At 66.4% G+C, this 14,550-nt stretch overlaps 5 protein-coding genes across 5 annotated transcripts; 3 read left to right on the forward strand and 2 right to left on the reverse strand.

Moving 5' to 3' along the window:
• Positions 1-169: 169 nt before the first annotated feature.
• Positions 170-1,021, forward strand: MICPUN_59805 (predicted protein; the record flags this gene model as incomplete). Its single annotated transcript, XM_002503417.1, has 1 exon — positions 170-1,021. The coding sequence occupies one exon, from the start codon at positions 170-172 to the stop codon at positions 1,019-1,021; it is 852 nt and encodes a 283-aa protein (XP_002503463.1).
• Positions 1,022-1,119: 98 nt separating this feature from the next.
• MICPUN_59806 (H+-or Na+-translocating f-type, v-type and A-type ATPase superfamily) lies at positions 1,120-3,230 on the reverse strand (the record flags this gene model as incomplete). Its single annotated transcript, XM_002503773.1, has 2 exons — positions 1,120-3,030; positions 3,180-3,230. The coding sequence occupies 2 exons, from the start codon at positions 3,228-3,230 to the stop codon at positions 1,222-1,224; spliced, it is 1,860 nt and encodes a 619-aa protein (XP_002503819.1). The 3' UTR covers positions 1,120-1,221.
• Positions 3,231-3,477: 247 nt separating this feature from the next.
• MICPUN_59807 (predicted protein) lies at positions 3,478-6,850 on the forward strand (the record flags this gene model as incomplete). Its single annotated transcript, XM_002503418.1, has 2 exons — positions 3,478-3,696; positions 3,861-6,850. 2 exons carry the CDS (start codon positions 3,478-3,480, stop codon positions 6,795-6,797), a joined length of 3,156 nt encoding a protein of 1,051 aa, XP_002503464.1. The 3' UTR covers positions 6,798-6,850.
• Positions 6,825-11,246, reverse strand: MICPUN_59808 (SNF2 super family; the record flags this gene model as incomplete). The annotated part of the gene is made up of 1 exon (XM_002503774.1): positions 6,825-11,246. One exon carries the CDS (start codon positions 11,244-11,246, stop codon positions 6,909-6,911), a length of 4,338 nt encoding a protein of 1,445 aa, XP_002503820.1. The 3' UTR covers positions 6,825-6,908.
• A 1,811-nt stretch (positions 11,247-13,057) lies between these two features.
• On the forward strand, positions 13,058-14,524 carry MICPUN_108548 (predicted protein). The gene has a single exon (XM_002503419.1). It carries the CDS (start codon positions 13,110-13,112, stop codon positions 14,472-14,474), a length of 1,365 nt encoding a protein of 454 aa, XP_002503465.1. The 5' UTR covers positions 13,058-13,109; the 3' UTR covers positions 14,475-14,524.
• The last annotated feature ends 26 nt before the right edge of the window (positions 14,525-14,550 follow it).

Here is a 14,550-nt window from a genome sequence, read left to right on the forward strand (position 1 = left end):
CGACTCCCCCACCGCCGCTCTTGAACTGCACTCCGTATGCGGAAACAGTTTCAGGGTTGGGCGCTGTTTGGGGTTGCCCACGAATCGGAAAAGGGATCCAACTAAAAAAAGGGAAAGCGCGGTTGGGTCGAGCCGCGTCATCACTCGATTTTCAGCGCCATTTCTTCCGATGGCCGCCTGCGTCGCCGCTTCCGCGCTTCGGCTCCGCCCGGCACCCCCGCGCGCCGGGTGCCGCGTCGACAACCCCACCCACCGCGCGACTCGCCGCGTCCACGTCGCGCGCGCGTCCGCCGCGGAGAAGGCGGATCCCGCGGCGTTCGTGTGCGACGACCGCGGCGCGTGCGCCAGCGTCGACGAGATGAAGGAGAAGGAGCTCAACGCGGTGGAGACCCGGCGCGCGTTGAAGGAGTGGGGCGCGGTGGTCCACGCCCTGGCCGAGGGGGATCAGACGGTCATCTTCCGCAAGGGCGGCCTGAAGGACGGCAAGGGCGGGTTCAAGCTCGAGTCGAGGCAGTTCGGGCTGTTTCCCACCGTGTACCACCCCAAGGAGTTGAATGGGACCGTCTCCACGGAAGCTTCGAAGAAGTTTGTCGACGCCAAGGTCCCGGACATGAAACGAGGCGAGGAGGTGCCCATCTCCGTCGTCGCCGAGGTGACGGGCGCGTGGGTGACGCACGACGCCAGCGTGTTAGACGCGCTCAGTGACCACCACGTCTGGTCCCGCGACGTCCTCGAGTCCAGGCTCTCGTGGAAGCCCGACACCCCGATCACCGTGCTCGAACTTCGAGCCAAAAAACTCCCGGCGCCGCGAGTTCACGCGCTGCCGCCGGACCTGGAAAAGTACGGCGGATGCAAGAGCTGGATCGACCTGCCGTTCTCGGTGCCGGTCAAGGGCGAGGAACCCGCCCCAGCGCTCACGGACGAGGCCTTCGGGGAACGACAGAGGGCGCTTCGATCGGCGCTCGCCGCGGTGGACCACGCTGGTTTTTCCGTCGCCAGCTTCGGCGCCGTGGACGTGTGACACAGCTGTGCTCTCTTGGACGTGTGGCACAGCTGTGCTCTTCGGGGGAGGAACGGAACGGGGCGTGCCTGGGAAGTGCCCGGTAGCACGTCCGGTTTCGTGAACGTTTGGAGAGATTTCGCTATTTGACATCGTCTAGTTCCCGTTTGTCCGTATTGCGTCGGCCCGGAGAAAAAAAGCTAACAACGCGCCATTCGCTCTCACCTGAACTCGTCCTCGAGCTGCCGGAACGCCGCCGCCAGGTCGCGCCCGAGCTCGTCCAGCCTGTGCGTCACCGCCTCCTCCCCCGTCGCCGGATCCTCAAACTTCTGACTCGCGATCCTGTACATCAGGTCGCCCATTCGCGCGCGGACGACGTTGTAGGTGATCTTGGCGCCGTCGGCGTTTGCCGTCTTTTCCACCGCGGCGTTGGCGAGGTCGTGAAACCTGACGATGTTCCGGAGCATCCCGGCGGACTTGTAGAAGGGACAGTACTTGTCGTAGGCGGTGAACGAGTTCTGCTGCAGGAAATCCTCCTTCAGGAACTTGGCCGTCTCGAGGGTGATCTTGTCAGACTCCGCCAGCGAATCCTTGCCCACGAGCTGCACAATCTCGTTGAGCTCGTCCTCCTTTTGCAGAACCTCGCGAGCCTTCGCCCTCAGACTGAGAAACTCCGGGTCGGTCTTCTCGTAGAAGGGTTCCAGCGCGTTGTTGTACTTGCTGTACGAGATGAGCCAGTTGACGGACGGGAAGTGCTTGCGCTGCGCCAGCTTCTTGTCCAGGCCCCAGAACACCTGCACGATGCCCAACGTCGCGGACGTGACGGGATCCGAAAAGTCCCCACCCGGGGGAGACACCGCGCCGACGATGGTGACGGAGCCCTCGCGGCCCGGGGAGCCCAGGCACCGCACCCGCCCCGCTCGCTCGTAGAAGCTCGCCAGCCTGGCGCCCAAGTACGCAGGATAACCGGAATCGGCGGGCATCTCGGCCAGGCGCCCGGAGATCTCCCTCAACGCCTCCGCCCATCGCGACGTGGAGTCGGCCATCATGGAGATGTTGTATCCCTGGTCGCGGAAGTACTCGGCGAGGGTGATGCCGGTGTAGATGGACGCCTCTCGCGCGGCGACGGGCATGTTGGACGTGTTCGCAACCAGCGTCGTCCGCTTCATGATGCTCTCCTCGGAGCCGTCGGGTAACGTCATCGTCAGCTCGGGGAACTCGGCGAGAACCTCCGCCATCTCGTTCCCGCGCTCGCCGCATCCCACGTACACGATCCCGTCGCTGTTGGAGTACTTGGACAGCGCCTGCGAGATCACCGTCTTGCCGCAGCCAAAGGCTCCGGGTATGGCGCACGTGCCTCCGAGCACCGACGGGAACATCACGTCCAGGACCCTCTGCCCGGTCAGGAGCGGGTGATTGGCCGGGAGCTTCTCGGCCGTGGGCCTGGCGGCTCGCACGGGCCACTGCTGCAGCATCGTGTACGATTTCTTAACCCCGTTGAACTCCAGCTCGATGACCTTGTCCCGAAGGTCGTACTCGCCGGGGGGGGCGATGTAGGTGATCCGCCCGCGCGCGTTGGGCGGGAGCATGATCCTGTGCTCGATCAGGTTGTTCTCCGGGACGATGCCGAAGATGTCGCCGCCGGATATGAGGTCGCCCACCTTGAACGCTCCGTTCTTGCCCGTCGGGTGATTAAACTCCCACGCGCGCTTCAGGTCCAGCGCGGGCACGTTGATTCCTCTGGGGATGAAGCAGTCACCGCACACGTCCGCGATGGTCTTCAGGGGTCGCTGAATCCCGTCGAAAATGTTCCCCATGACGCCCGGTCCCAAGTCCACGGACAGCGGCTGCCGCGAGCGCTGCACGGGGTCTCCCACGGTGAGCCCCGAGGTTTCCTCGTAGCACTGGATCGTCGCGGTCTCGCCCTCCAGGCGGATGATCTCGCCAATGAGCTGGTCGCCCCCGACGCGGACGAGCTCGTACATCGCCGCACCGTACATGTTGTCCGCCACCACGACGGGGCCGGACACCTGCGAAACGTTCGGTGGAGGAGAGGAGGAGCGATGGGAAGGTGTCAGGGCGCGGGCTCATTTTTCGTTGTTAGGGAAATCTGGATCTGGATTGTAGGGTTGGGTCTCGGGTCTGGGGCGCGCCGCGGGCGCGCACGCGGTCTCCCCACCTTCTTCACATGCCCGTATTCGCTCTCTTTATCCTCTCCGAACATCGACATCTCGCACGACCCGCCGTCCTCCGACGCAGCCGGCGTCACAGCTGTGTGGCGACCCCCCCAGCCGCGAGGTTCTTTTTCTCCCGTCCTCTCGGACCGGCCAGAATGCCAGGGGCGTGACTTTTGCGTGACCGTTGGTCCTCACGTTCAAATCTGCCCACCGGCGCAGCTCGCATCACTACCGACCGCCCCGGCGTGAAGGAGCCGAGCTCTTCGTGAAGGAGCCGACTTCTCGGTCGTAGGTCCCATCATGTCGTTCGGCGGCGTGCCCCCTTGGGCAAAGGTCACCGGCAAGGACCCGCGGCTCGAGCGCAGGCGCAACCTCATCGTCGTCAGCGAGGAGCGCAAGGTCAGGCTTGGAAACGCCGAGGAGCGCCAGCGCGAGCGCTCCGCGAAAGCCTACGAGAAGGCCGCAAAAGACAAGATTGAGGCCGCGCACATGCCGTTCACGACCGCACCCGCCGTCGAGGTGCGCTCAAACGCGCGAAATCCCGCACCCTCCCTCACCCGCGACCGGTGTTCGTCGTCGCGCGCTGGGCTGAACGCCATTTAAACGTTGACGGACCGCCCCAGAAAACGCATCCGATCGCCCCGCACCTCTCACCGTCCGTCTCACCCATCACCCAACCCCAGGACGTCACGCCCGTCAGGCTGGACCGATACGGCAACTTCAAGCGCCCCGAGGGCGCGCCCATCCTGAAAGGTTCGCCCCCGAGCGGCGTTCCCCCGAGGGTTCGTCCGCCCCATCCCGACCAGCCGTGGTCCAAGGACGCCGCGCGAGAGAAGATCCGCGAGGAACGAAGGCGCGTCGCCGAGGCCAAGGCGGAGCAGGAACGCATCGCGCGCGCCGTGGAGGCTGCCGCCAAGCGCGAAGCGTCGCGAACCAAGCGGCGGCGCGGGGGGAAGAAGGAGAGGCACGCGCACTTTGTCGACGGCGATGAGAACGCAATCGTCGGCGATGAGAATCATCTGGAGAGGCCCGGCACCCCGCCGCTCTTGGAGCCGCCCGTGCCGAGCCCGCGGAAGACCCCGACGCGCAAGGCGCACGTGCCCGTGTACTCCGTCGCGGGGCGCAAGGTGTCGCTCTTCGACCTTCTCCGCGAGAAGATTTTGGCGTCGGGCGAGGGTGACGCTCGAGCCGCCGCTCGAGCGTTTAAACTCGCGGCGGATAAGTCCGGAAAGATCGACTCGGTGGCGATCGCCGCGGTGATGCGCAGGTTCAACGTGAGCGCCACGGACGACGCCGTGGCGGCGGTGATGACCAGGCTGGATCCCGGCGGCAGGGGACTCGTGGACTACCGAACCTTTCTCGACGCCGTCATGGAGGAGTCTTCCTCGACGCACGACGAAGGGGACGTTCGATTGCGTTCAATCCCGGGGAGCCTCCACGGAAAGCCCAAGCCCGCGAGGGACGTCGCGACGTACGACGGGGACGTCGCCGCGATGCGGGAGCTCATCGTCGATAAGATTGCGCAGAAGTTTGAAGGGGGCTCGGCGGCGTTGAGGCGCGCGTTTAACTCCTTCGACGCCGACGGGGACGGCGCCGTCAACGAGTCGGAATTTCGAGCCGTCCTCGCCAACTTTCTCATCGTCCCACCCGCGGACGTCCTCTCCGCGCTCTTCGCGGCGAACGCGGACCCAGCCACGGGACGCATGACCTTCGCCGGCTTCGTCGCCGGCTTTGTGCCCGAGGATATACGCGTCGGCATCGACCCGGATACTGAGGCTAAGATCCGGGACGGGTTCTCGGCCAAGTTTTCGGGCCCCGGCGAGGCGCTCGCCGCCGCCGCCGCCTCCAAAGGCGGGACCCTCCTCTTCGCCGACGCCAGGGACGTGCTCGGCCCCGACGCGGACCCCGAGCTCGTGCGACGGATCAGGGAACTGAGCGACGAATGTCGCGAGGGTCTCATCCCAGCCGAGTCGCTCCGGGACGCGGTGATTGAACACCAGAAGTACCTCTCCGACGCCGCGGTGCAAAAGGCGAAGCGGGATTTCATCGATGGGTTCGGCCGGGAGCTGAAGGAGCGATATACGAAGGGTAAGGCACCGCCCGTCGCGGCGCCCAAGACGGTGTCCGCGGATGACGCGGAGGAGATTCTGAGGGAGAAGCTCGCGGCGAAATCGGCGGGGGGCGCGAAGGAACAGCGAAAGGCGTTCCAGATCTTCGACAAGCAGAACAAGGGCTTCATCGACCGCGACGCCATGGTCGAGGCCCTGCACCACTTCCACCTGGTGCTCAGGCCGGAGGATGTGGATTCCCTCATGGCCAAGTACGACTCCTCGGGCGGGGGTAAGATTTCGTTTCAGGATTTCATCGCGAAGGTTCTCCCGGCGGATTACCCCACCGCGTCCGCCAAGAAGGCCCGAGTGGTGGACGCGAAGATCGCCGGGTTCACCATGGAACTCACCGGGCTCTTAAACGAGGTTGAGGAGATGGGTGGCACGCCCGGGTCCGTGGCGAGGTCCGAGGCGACTCGAGCCGCCGAGCAGGCGGCGAAGGAGGCGAGGGTCCGCCTGCCGCCGTCCGCCGCGCACCACGCCGCCGACGCCGCATCCATCGGCGACCACCTCTCAGAGCACCCCAGGGTCGAGCCCACAAAGTACATCCAGTCCATCGTGTCCATCGTTCGCGCGGCTGAGGAGGGCGCGATCGAAGCCGCCGCCGAGAAGGAGGGAGTCTCTGAAAAATTCGGCGATAACAGCTACGTCGCCCCGGCGGAGCTCGCATCCGCCGGCTTTGCGAGACGGATGTCCACCAACGAGCTCCTCGCGGTCGTCCACGAGAAGTTCAGCGCCAAAGTTCCGCACGGGAAGTCGGCGACCTGGTACTACAGCCGCCTGCTGGACGCCGGCAAAGACGGATTGGTCGGATTGGACGGATTTCAAAACGCGCTCAAATCCGTCGGCCTCGGCGCCGTCGACCCCGCCGATGCCGAAGAACTCTTCGCCGAGATGGCCGAAGGCGCGGAAACGGTGACCGTGGCGCAGTTTACCCGTAAGCTGACCCCGGGCCCCGCCAAAAGGCCCGACGCCGACGCGCTGCGTCGATCGTTCGAGTCCCTCGACGCGTCTCAGGTTGGAGCGCTGTCGGAGGAGGACATCCGGGGCGTGCTGACGGCGTGCGACGTGGAGGTGGATCAGGCGGCCATCTCGCGGGCGCTGAGCCTGTGCGTCGCCGACCCGGACCTGCGCGGGCCGGATGCCAAGGGGAAGATCGATTACGAGCGCTTCGCCAGGGCGATCGGCGAGGCGGACCTCGGCGGCGTTAACAAGACGGTGGCGCCGACGCTGGAGTCGTTTGGTAAGGAGGAGGTTGACGTGAACGTGGAGGAGGACGGGGACGGGGTTAAGGTTAGCGTCAGAGTGAAGACGGTGATGTCGTACTCTCCGGACACGCTGAAGGCGATGAACGTCGGGTGCGACTCGCCGCCGAGGAGTGTGGAGCTGGGTTCGGACATCGAGGAGCCGGAGGAGCCCAGGTCGCCAGATTCGTTGCCGGAGCCGTCGCCGGGGCACATCGAGGTGAAGCAGTGGGACGGGCCGGTGGTCAAGCGCATCAACCAGCTCTAGACGACGGAGGCGCGCGGGACTCTCTGTGTAATATATGTCAGTCGGTCGTTGTTCCCTGACGTTGTTCTTCAAAGTGTATCGTCACGTCATCGTCTACGAGTGTCGTCTAATCTAGTCTACGTATTCCGGCGACACGTGCTCCTCTTCCCAATCCGAGTATTCCGGCGCCACGTGCTGCGGGTCGGGTTGCGAGACGCCGAGCGACGCTTTTTTCCTCTTCGCCGGCAACACCCGCGGCGGCGACTGCGTCGGCGCGATGTTCTCGTCCGCCTCGTCGTCGTCCGTTTCGGGCACCGCGGAGTCTGAGTCAGCCTCGTCCTCGTTCTCTTCCTCACCCTCGTCCTCTTCCTCGCGCGCATCATCGTCTCGGACGACTCGCGCGGTGCGCCAGTCGACCGCCTCGAGCTCTTGGGACTCCGGCACCTCCACGTCCAGCCCTTCCAGCGCCGTGAGGTCCACGCAGTTGGCGAGGTGAGCGACGGCGAAACCCGCTTGAATCGTCCCCTGACCCTTCTTCTCCTTCTTCTCCTTCTCCGCCTTGCGCCTCTCCGCCCTCTCCTTGGCCTGCGCCGCGGTCCTCGCCTTGTGGCACAGCACGCACAGCGTCTGGCAGTTGTCCACCGTGCACTCGCCGCCGCCGTCGTAGACGGCACGAACGTGGTCGCACTCCCACGCGTGCCCGCTCGCCGCCGTCTGCGCCAGCTTACTCAGCCGGCCGCCGTTGCCCCGGTGGCCCATCGCCGGCCACGCCGCGAGCACGGCGTCGCGGCGGTCGTCCTGGCACCGCATCACGCGGATCCTGCGGACCAAGTCGTCGCAGTCCAGGCCGCACGTTGCGCAGACGCCTCGGTCCCGTTCGAAGCACGCGCGCCTCAGCGCCGCCGCGCTTCGAGTCTGCGAGTCGAGCACGGCGCACTCCTCGGAGCAAAACAGATCCGCGGTGGATGCAACCGTCCGCGGACCGGACGCGATGGCCTGCGTGAACGCGCGCACGTGGACCATGGAGTCGAGGTCGAGGTCCGGGGCGCCGTCCCCGAGCGGGTTGGCTCCGTCCCTCGGTTTCATGCACTTCAGGCACAGCGGGGTACCGACGGGGACGGTTTTTTTTTTCGTTCCATCCGCAGAGACGTCTTCCCATCCCAGCGAGACGGGTTCCTTAGCCTCTCGGGGCTCCCCCCGGCCGCGAACGTTCGCGATGAGGACGGGGCGCCACTCCGCGTGCTCGGGGAGGGGCTCGCGGCGACCGCTTCCGTGTCGAGTCGTCGACGCCGACCCTGCCCCCGCGTTTTTGGACGAATTCCCGGAAGAATCGATGGAAGAACCAATCGCGCCGTGTATGTAGTCCTTGATGGAACCCCGAACGCACGCGTGGACCCTCGCGATGGTGTTCTTATCCTCAGCCTTGAGCGCCTCCAGCTCGTGCACGTACGCGGCGGCGGCGAAGACGGCGTCGACGCGACCCCACAGCCTCGGCGCGTGACTCCGGGAAAACCCGGAACTCTTATCGCCCCCGATTAATCCGTCATCCGCCGCCGCGTCCGACAAACGCACGTCCAGCGGCCTGGTCCACCGCTTCCTCTTGACGTCCGCCGGGACGGTCTGGTCGAGCTCGGCGCGGAGCCTGCGCTCCGTTCTGCACACGTCGTTCGGGTCGAACGATTGACCCAGCGGCGCCGAGCCGTCGGCGGCTCCGTGCAGGTGCACGCGTTGGGTGGCGCCGCTGTACTCAAACCAAAGGTCGTCGGGGGGCGGCGGGGTCGCGTACGACCGTTCCTCGTCCTCGCCGCACCGGCGTTCGCGCGATGAGGCGTTGAACCAGTCCAAACGCGTCTCTGTCTCTGCTGAGAGGTCGTCGCGACCCGGTGACTCACCGGGCGGTGACTCACCGGGCGGTGACTCACCGGGCGGTGACTCACCGGGCGGTGACTCACCGCCGGGTCCCGCGCCCCTCGCGCTCTTCCTGTTCCGAACGTCCAGCCCGCGCGCGTCCGCGGCGTCGTGGTCGCCGAGGGCGCGACGCGTCGTGTCTAGAGACACGTCGATGCTCTCCAGACGTTTCCTGTCGTGCCACTCGCCCGCGCCCCTGGCCACCAGGTAATACACGGTGACCGGGTCGGCGACGCCCTGTCTGTGCACCCGGTCCTCAGCCTGCTCCACGAGGTGCGCCAGGGGCAACTCGACGAATATCACCACGGAACCCCTCGAAAAGTCGATGCCCACGCCGCCGGCGGTGACGGACACCAGCGCCACCCTGCAGTTATCGTCGTTTTTGAACCGGTCGCAGCCCGCGTCGCGCTCCTGACCCGGAGTGCTCCCGTCGAAGCGTATGTACGGAAGGTTCGCGTCGTCCCAATCTCTCGGCATCTTTCGCAGCACCTTGTCCTCGACGTAGTCCATCACCAACCTGTGGTGGGCGAATATCACAGTCTTGGGCATCTCCTTGAGCGAGTCGGTGTACGCCCTTCGCTGATCCTCGTCGAGGCCGAGTTCCCGCCAATCCCTCTCGCTGATGTCGCCGCCGGTCTCGATGCCGAGGAAATCCTTGATCCATTCGCTCGCGCCGCGAGCCTTTGCGAGCCCGATTGCCTGCATCTTCGCGATGGAACCCGCGCTGTTCGGTTCCCCCTCGCAGTCCACGCCGTCGTCCTCGAGGTTCACCCTGCCCTGCTCGCCGATGTGCCTCCACGCCGCACTCATGTCGTCCTTTGTCACGTCGACGTACACCTTGTCCCTCCGCTTGGCCGGTAGGTCATTCGCCACGTCGCTCTTCAGGCGGCGGATCATCACGTTCCGCAGCAGCACCTGGTACTCCGCGAACCGCTTACCGCCGCGGACGTTGTGGTGCCCGAATCTGTTCTGATGAAAGTCGCAGTACGCGTGCATGAACGTCTTCTTGTCGCCCAATAACCCGAGCCGCAGCGCGTCAATCTGGTTGTACATGTCAAACGGCTTGGTCAGCGACGGCGTCCCGCTGCACAGCACGACTCGATCCGAGATTGGTCGCCATCCACGCGTCTCCGGCGGGTCCACCCTGGCGTACTCGGGCTTGGAGCCGCGGATCATTCGAAGTATCGTCGCCGTCTGTTCGGATTCGCAGCCGTCGCCGCCGGAGAGGCTCGGCGTGGTTCGAAGCGTGTGCGACTCGTCGACAATCACCGCGCCCCACCGGATGCTCCGAATGTGCGCGCTGAGGAGCTGGCACATCTTGTACGCGACGACGACGACGCGGGGCTGATCCAAGATCTCGCGCGCGGCCTGCGCAGCCTCCATCCGCGCGATCGCGTCCGTCGAGCCGCCGACGTCGTCCTCGTCGTCCCCGTCGTCGTCAATCCGACTTCGCCTGAGCTCGTCTCGAATACGCATCGCGCGCGCCATCAGCCTCAGCGGAGCCGTCGCCTGGTTCTGCGAGTCGCACACCAGCAAATTCTTGGGCCTCAAGTCCGGCAGCCAACGCTCGAGCTCCCGCGCCCACGTCAGCCGCATCGACTTCGGCGCGATGACCAGCAACGGGCCCTCGTCCAGGTAGCAAGACCCGAGCGCCAGCGCCTGAAGCGTCTTTCCCACCCCCATCTGGTCCCCGATCAAACACCGGCCGCGTCGCTTCAACCCGAACCTCACCCCAGCCTCCTGAAAGGGGAAGAGCGCGCGTTTGAGTCTGCTCGGGATCTTCCGCATCGCGTCGTCCACCTCCTCGTCGGATGCCAAAACTTTCGGCGTCGTCAGCGCCATCCGCGTGGGGAACGGGATCCACTCCTTCAGGTGGCAGTTGCGCGCGAACGGCGGCACGCTCTGGTCCACCACCCCGGCGTCGTAGAGGCACTTCGCGATCTTCTCGTACCCCGCGATGGCGCGCGCGGTGTCGTCGAACTGTAGTTCCCACGCGACGACGACGCCGTGGCGCCCGTCTTTGCGGGTGCCCAGCGAGCACTTCATCGCCGCGACGCTGTCGATGGCCGCCTTGACCGGGGGCCGCGGTACCGACGATTGGTCGTCCCGGCGCGCGGGGTCGCGGCGGCGCCTGCGCTCCTCCTGCAGGTCCTCGTAGCTGCACTGGCGCACGTGCCATCTGCCTTCTCTCTCCAGGGGCTCGAGGAAGTCGTCCCAGAGCCCCTCGCCGAGCGCGCGATCGATGCAATCGGCGCGATCCTCGTGGAACCAGAGCAGCAAGGACTTGGCGGACGCGAGCTCCGCTCCCACGCGGGCTCCGTCGAACGGCGGCGGCGCGAACCCCACGCTGTTGCGACCGCGCCCCTCGCCGCCGTTGCCGCCGCCGCTGTTGCGTTTGTTGCCGCCTCCCCTCGCCGAGTCGGGTGCCGTCCTTGGCGGTCCCGCGCGATCGCCCGATGCGCGGCGGTCCCCCTCCGCGCTCGCCCGCCTCCCGTCCCCCCCTCCCTCCGCGCTCGCCCGCCGTTTCGGGACGCCGAACCCGAATTCGGCGAGGGAGGCCATGCCGGCCCCGTCGAGCGAGCGCCCCGACGAGGAAGGGCGCCTCCCCATCTCTGACGAGAGCGAACCTCGGCTTCAGTTTGTCAGTTTGTTGGCACCCCCCCGGCTGATTTTTTGAAACTGGAGGTTTCCACGTGTGTCGTCTGTCGTCTGTCACGTGTGTCGTCTGCTTTGAGTTGCCGTGCGAAGCAGTATGCGAATTTTGCCAATTTTCCCGGAGGAACTTTCACACCATCGCGCAGTCAGGAAAAGGCGTTATCACGTTTAGTGATGACATGTCGTCTGTAAAGGTGCCCTCGCGGCGCTTCATTCCCACGTGTTCCCGACCGACGCGCGCGGGGCGGTGCGCGGGAGCGGCGCGCGATACCCATGTCGGGTATCGGGCTGCCCCATCTCGATGCAGACCATCTGGTGCTCCTGAGCACCGAGGCGAACGTCGTCGAGTGGCCGCGACCGATACCGCGCGGCGCCGCGCTCACCGCGAGGCTCGGCGAGAGATGGATCCGGGGCCAGCTGCAGTGGTCGCGCCTGACCGGACGAACGTCGATACGCGTCCCGGCGACGGGCATGTGCGGCGTCCTGGTGATCCAGCCGTTCTGGATGAACGACAGCGACGGGCGGGCCGCGCCGGTGGACCCGGTCGCCCCGCCCCGACGCGTGCTCTACCTCCCGGACCCCATCCTGTGCGAGGAGTGTGTCATGTACCTGGCGTGCACCGCGCGCGCGCCGGGAGGCGGAGAGGACGTCGCGGGGGGACGGCCGGCGCGGATGGGAGACGTCCTCCGGGGTATCCTCCGGTCGTTTCGGGTCGGGGGGCGGTGGACGGGCGGTGTGGACGAGCGCGGGGAGACGCGACCGGGCAGGCTCACCTCCGGCCGCCGCGCCTCGAGCTCCGATGAGATCCGAGGCTCGGACGACGACGGCGAGATCCGACCGGACGATAACGCGGATTCGATGAACGACGGAGACGACGACGCCAGCCCCATCGCCGCGCGAACCAGAGCGGGCCGTCGCAAGCAGCAAGCGGCGGACGAAACGGTCGGAAACGGTCACCGACTTCGAACGAACCCGCGGACGAGTCGGTGGTCCAAGTCGTCGGTTGACGATTCCGAGGAGCAGGCGCTGTTGGATCTCGCGCGGCTCCTCTTCGACGATTCGTGCGACGCCGTCGCCCTGATGGACGGGTGCGAACTGTCGGGGGGACAGGGCCTGCTGCACCTGCTCAACGCCTTCGGGCGCAGGTTGCTGCGGCTCGGGTCCCACGACGCAAACGGGGACGCAAACGGGGACGCGAACGTAGCCCCGCAAAGCGCCAGCCGGGACCCGCAAACGCAAACGTCAGAGTCGCTCGAGACGGCGCTCGCGGCGAGCGGGCGGTTCGGTCGGAGCCGCGTGATGCGCGAGGTTGCCGAGTACGGATGCCCCGACACCCTCCGGCAGCTCTTCGAGCTCATCGGCATCGCGGACGACATCGGAGCGCCGGGTTTAGGCGAGGCGTTATTCGGCGGCGCCGACGTCCCGGTCGACGATACACAGCTGTTGACCCCGCTGCACGTCGCGGCGGCGGCGTCGGCGGTGGGCGGGGAGGACTCGACGGGAGCCGCGACGGAGCTCGTGCGCGCGATGATCGGCGGGTGCAAGGATCCGCACGCGTGGACGAGGGGCGTTGCCCGCGACGGTGTTCGAGCGGATCAGTACGGGGTGTACCGAGCGTTTACGGGGGTCGAGGCGCCGGCTCAAAATCCGGGGGACGATTCGGACGACGCAGAGGGGGGAAGTGGAGGTTCCGTGGCGTGGGACTCCGAGACGGACGACGAGACGGAGACGGGAACGTTCTCGAGACGTTCCGGAAGGAACGAGACGCGGATGACGTCTTCGGGTTTGAACGGCGGCGGCTCGGGGAGGCCGAGAGGGGTGGCGCCGCCGCCGCGCGACCTCGCCGGCGAGGACGCGCAGTGCGCCGTCCACGACCTCTACACGAGCGCGGCGGAGCTCGCGGTGTCGGCGCTCGGCGCGGTGGCGACGGCGACGGCGGAGCCCTTCCACGGGGAGCTGCCGCAGTCGGTGCTCGAGGATGCGTTGCAGAGAGTCATCGAGTGGGAGAGGGATCCGACGCTGACCTACCTGACGTCGCTCATCCTGCAGGACGACCAGTGCTGGGCGACGTTCAGCTACATATACTCGCTGACGAGGGGTCCCGCCCAGGTTTGGCTCGCGTTCCCCCTGGCGCCGTCGGTGGACGCGACGATGCGATGCCTCGGATGGAGCGGCGCGGACGGCGGCGGCGCAGCCGGCGGCGACGACGGGGAGAGCATCGGCGGGGAGGTGTCCAACGCCGCGCAGGGTTTGGGGGACCACAACCCCTCGGATTACTGCCAGGAGGTTGCGTCCTTTCGCAGCAGGGCGTCGAGGCTCCAGGAAACCTGGGGTTTCAGGCCGTTAGTGTCGCAGACGCCGTGGAACACCCGGGGCTTGATGCAGTTCGAGGATCCCGCGGTGGAGGCGGCGTTCCTGAGATTCGCGGACGGGAAGACGACCGTCGCCGTGAACGCGGGGATACTCGTGTTGTGCCTCCTCACCTCGGCGTGCATGGTGTTGAACGGCAACTTCGCGCTGCTGCGGGGGTACTTGGGGTGTAAACCCGAGGCTGTCGACGCGACGACTCTCGCCGTTCGTTTTTTCCCGATGCTCGCGGCGCTGACGCTGGGGCTCGTCAGCGCCTGGTGCGCGCGCCTCTCGAACCCGCTGCGCGTGCGCATGGGGTGCATCTCGGTCTTCAGGCTCATGCTGGCGGCGGTGACGCTGAGGTCCGGAGGGGCCGTGTTTCACGGGGAGAATGTCGCCTTTGACTCGGCCGGCTTGGCGATTGTGCCAAACGCAGAGCGGAGCGTGTTCGACCCGGGGGCGTTCGCGGATCAGTTCGGGGTCAAGACCTGCGCGTTCTTCGTGTTGACCACCATCGTCCTGCCGTACCTGTTGCCCCTGCGATTCGGCGATCACGTCGTGACGAGCTTCCTGTGCGGGCTTGTCTCGTGGGCGAGGTTTGGGTCGTTTTTCGGGGTGGGAGGCATGGGTAGGATGTTTCGGTCGGAAAAGGACCTGGCCGTGCGGTGCGCCCTCTTCGCCGCGGCGCAGGTTCCCATGTACGTCAGGGAGTATCACATGCGGTTCAAGTTCTTGATGAACAAGTTCGGGCCGGGCAACAGGCTGGAGAAGGAGAAGGTCATCTGAGGGGAAACGTGCGTCGCGTTTGAAATTGTAACGATTCTTTCATCAACACCAAGCCCAAACCCAGGACGCCCGAGGC

This window comes from Micromonas commoda, chromosome 7 (genome assembly GCF_000090985.2).
Source record: "Micromonas commoda chromosome 7, complete sequence".
NCBI classification, from domain to species: domain Eukaryota; kingdom Viridiplantae; phylum Chlorophyta; class Mamiellophyceae; order Mamiellales; family Mamiellaceae; genus Micromonas; species Micromonas commoda.

Bases quoted from the DNA above. Each gene is read 5' to 3' on its own strand.
- MICPUN_108548 (XM_002503419.1), top strand. From the start codon at position 13,110: ATGACGTCTTCGGGTTTGAACGGCGGCGGCTCGGGGAGGCCGAGAGGG.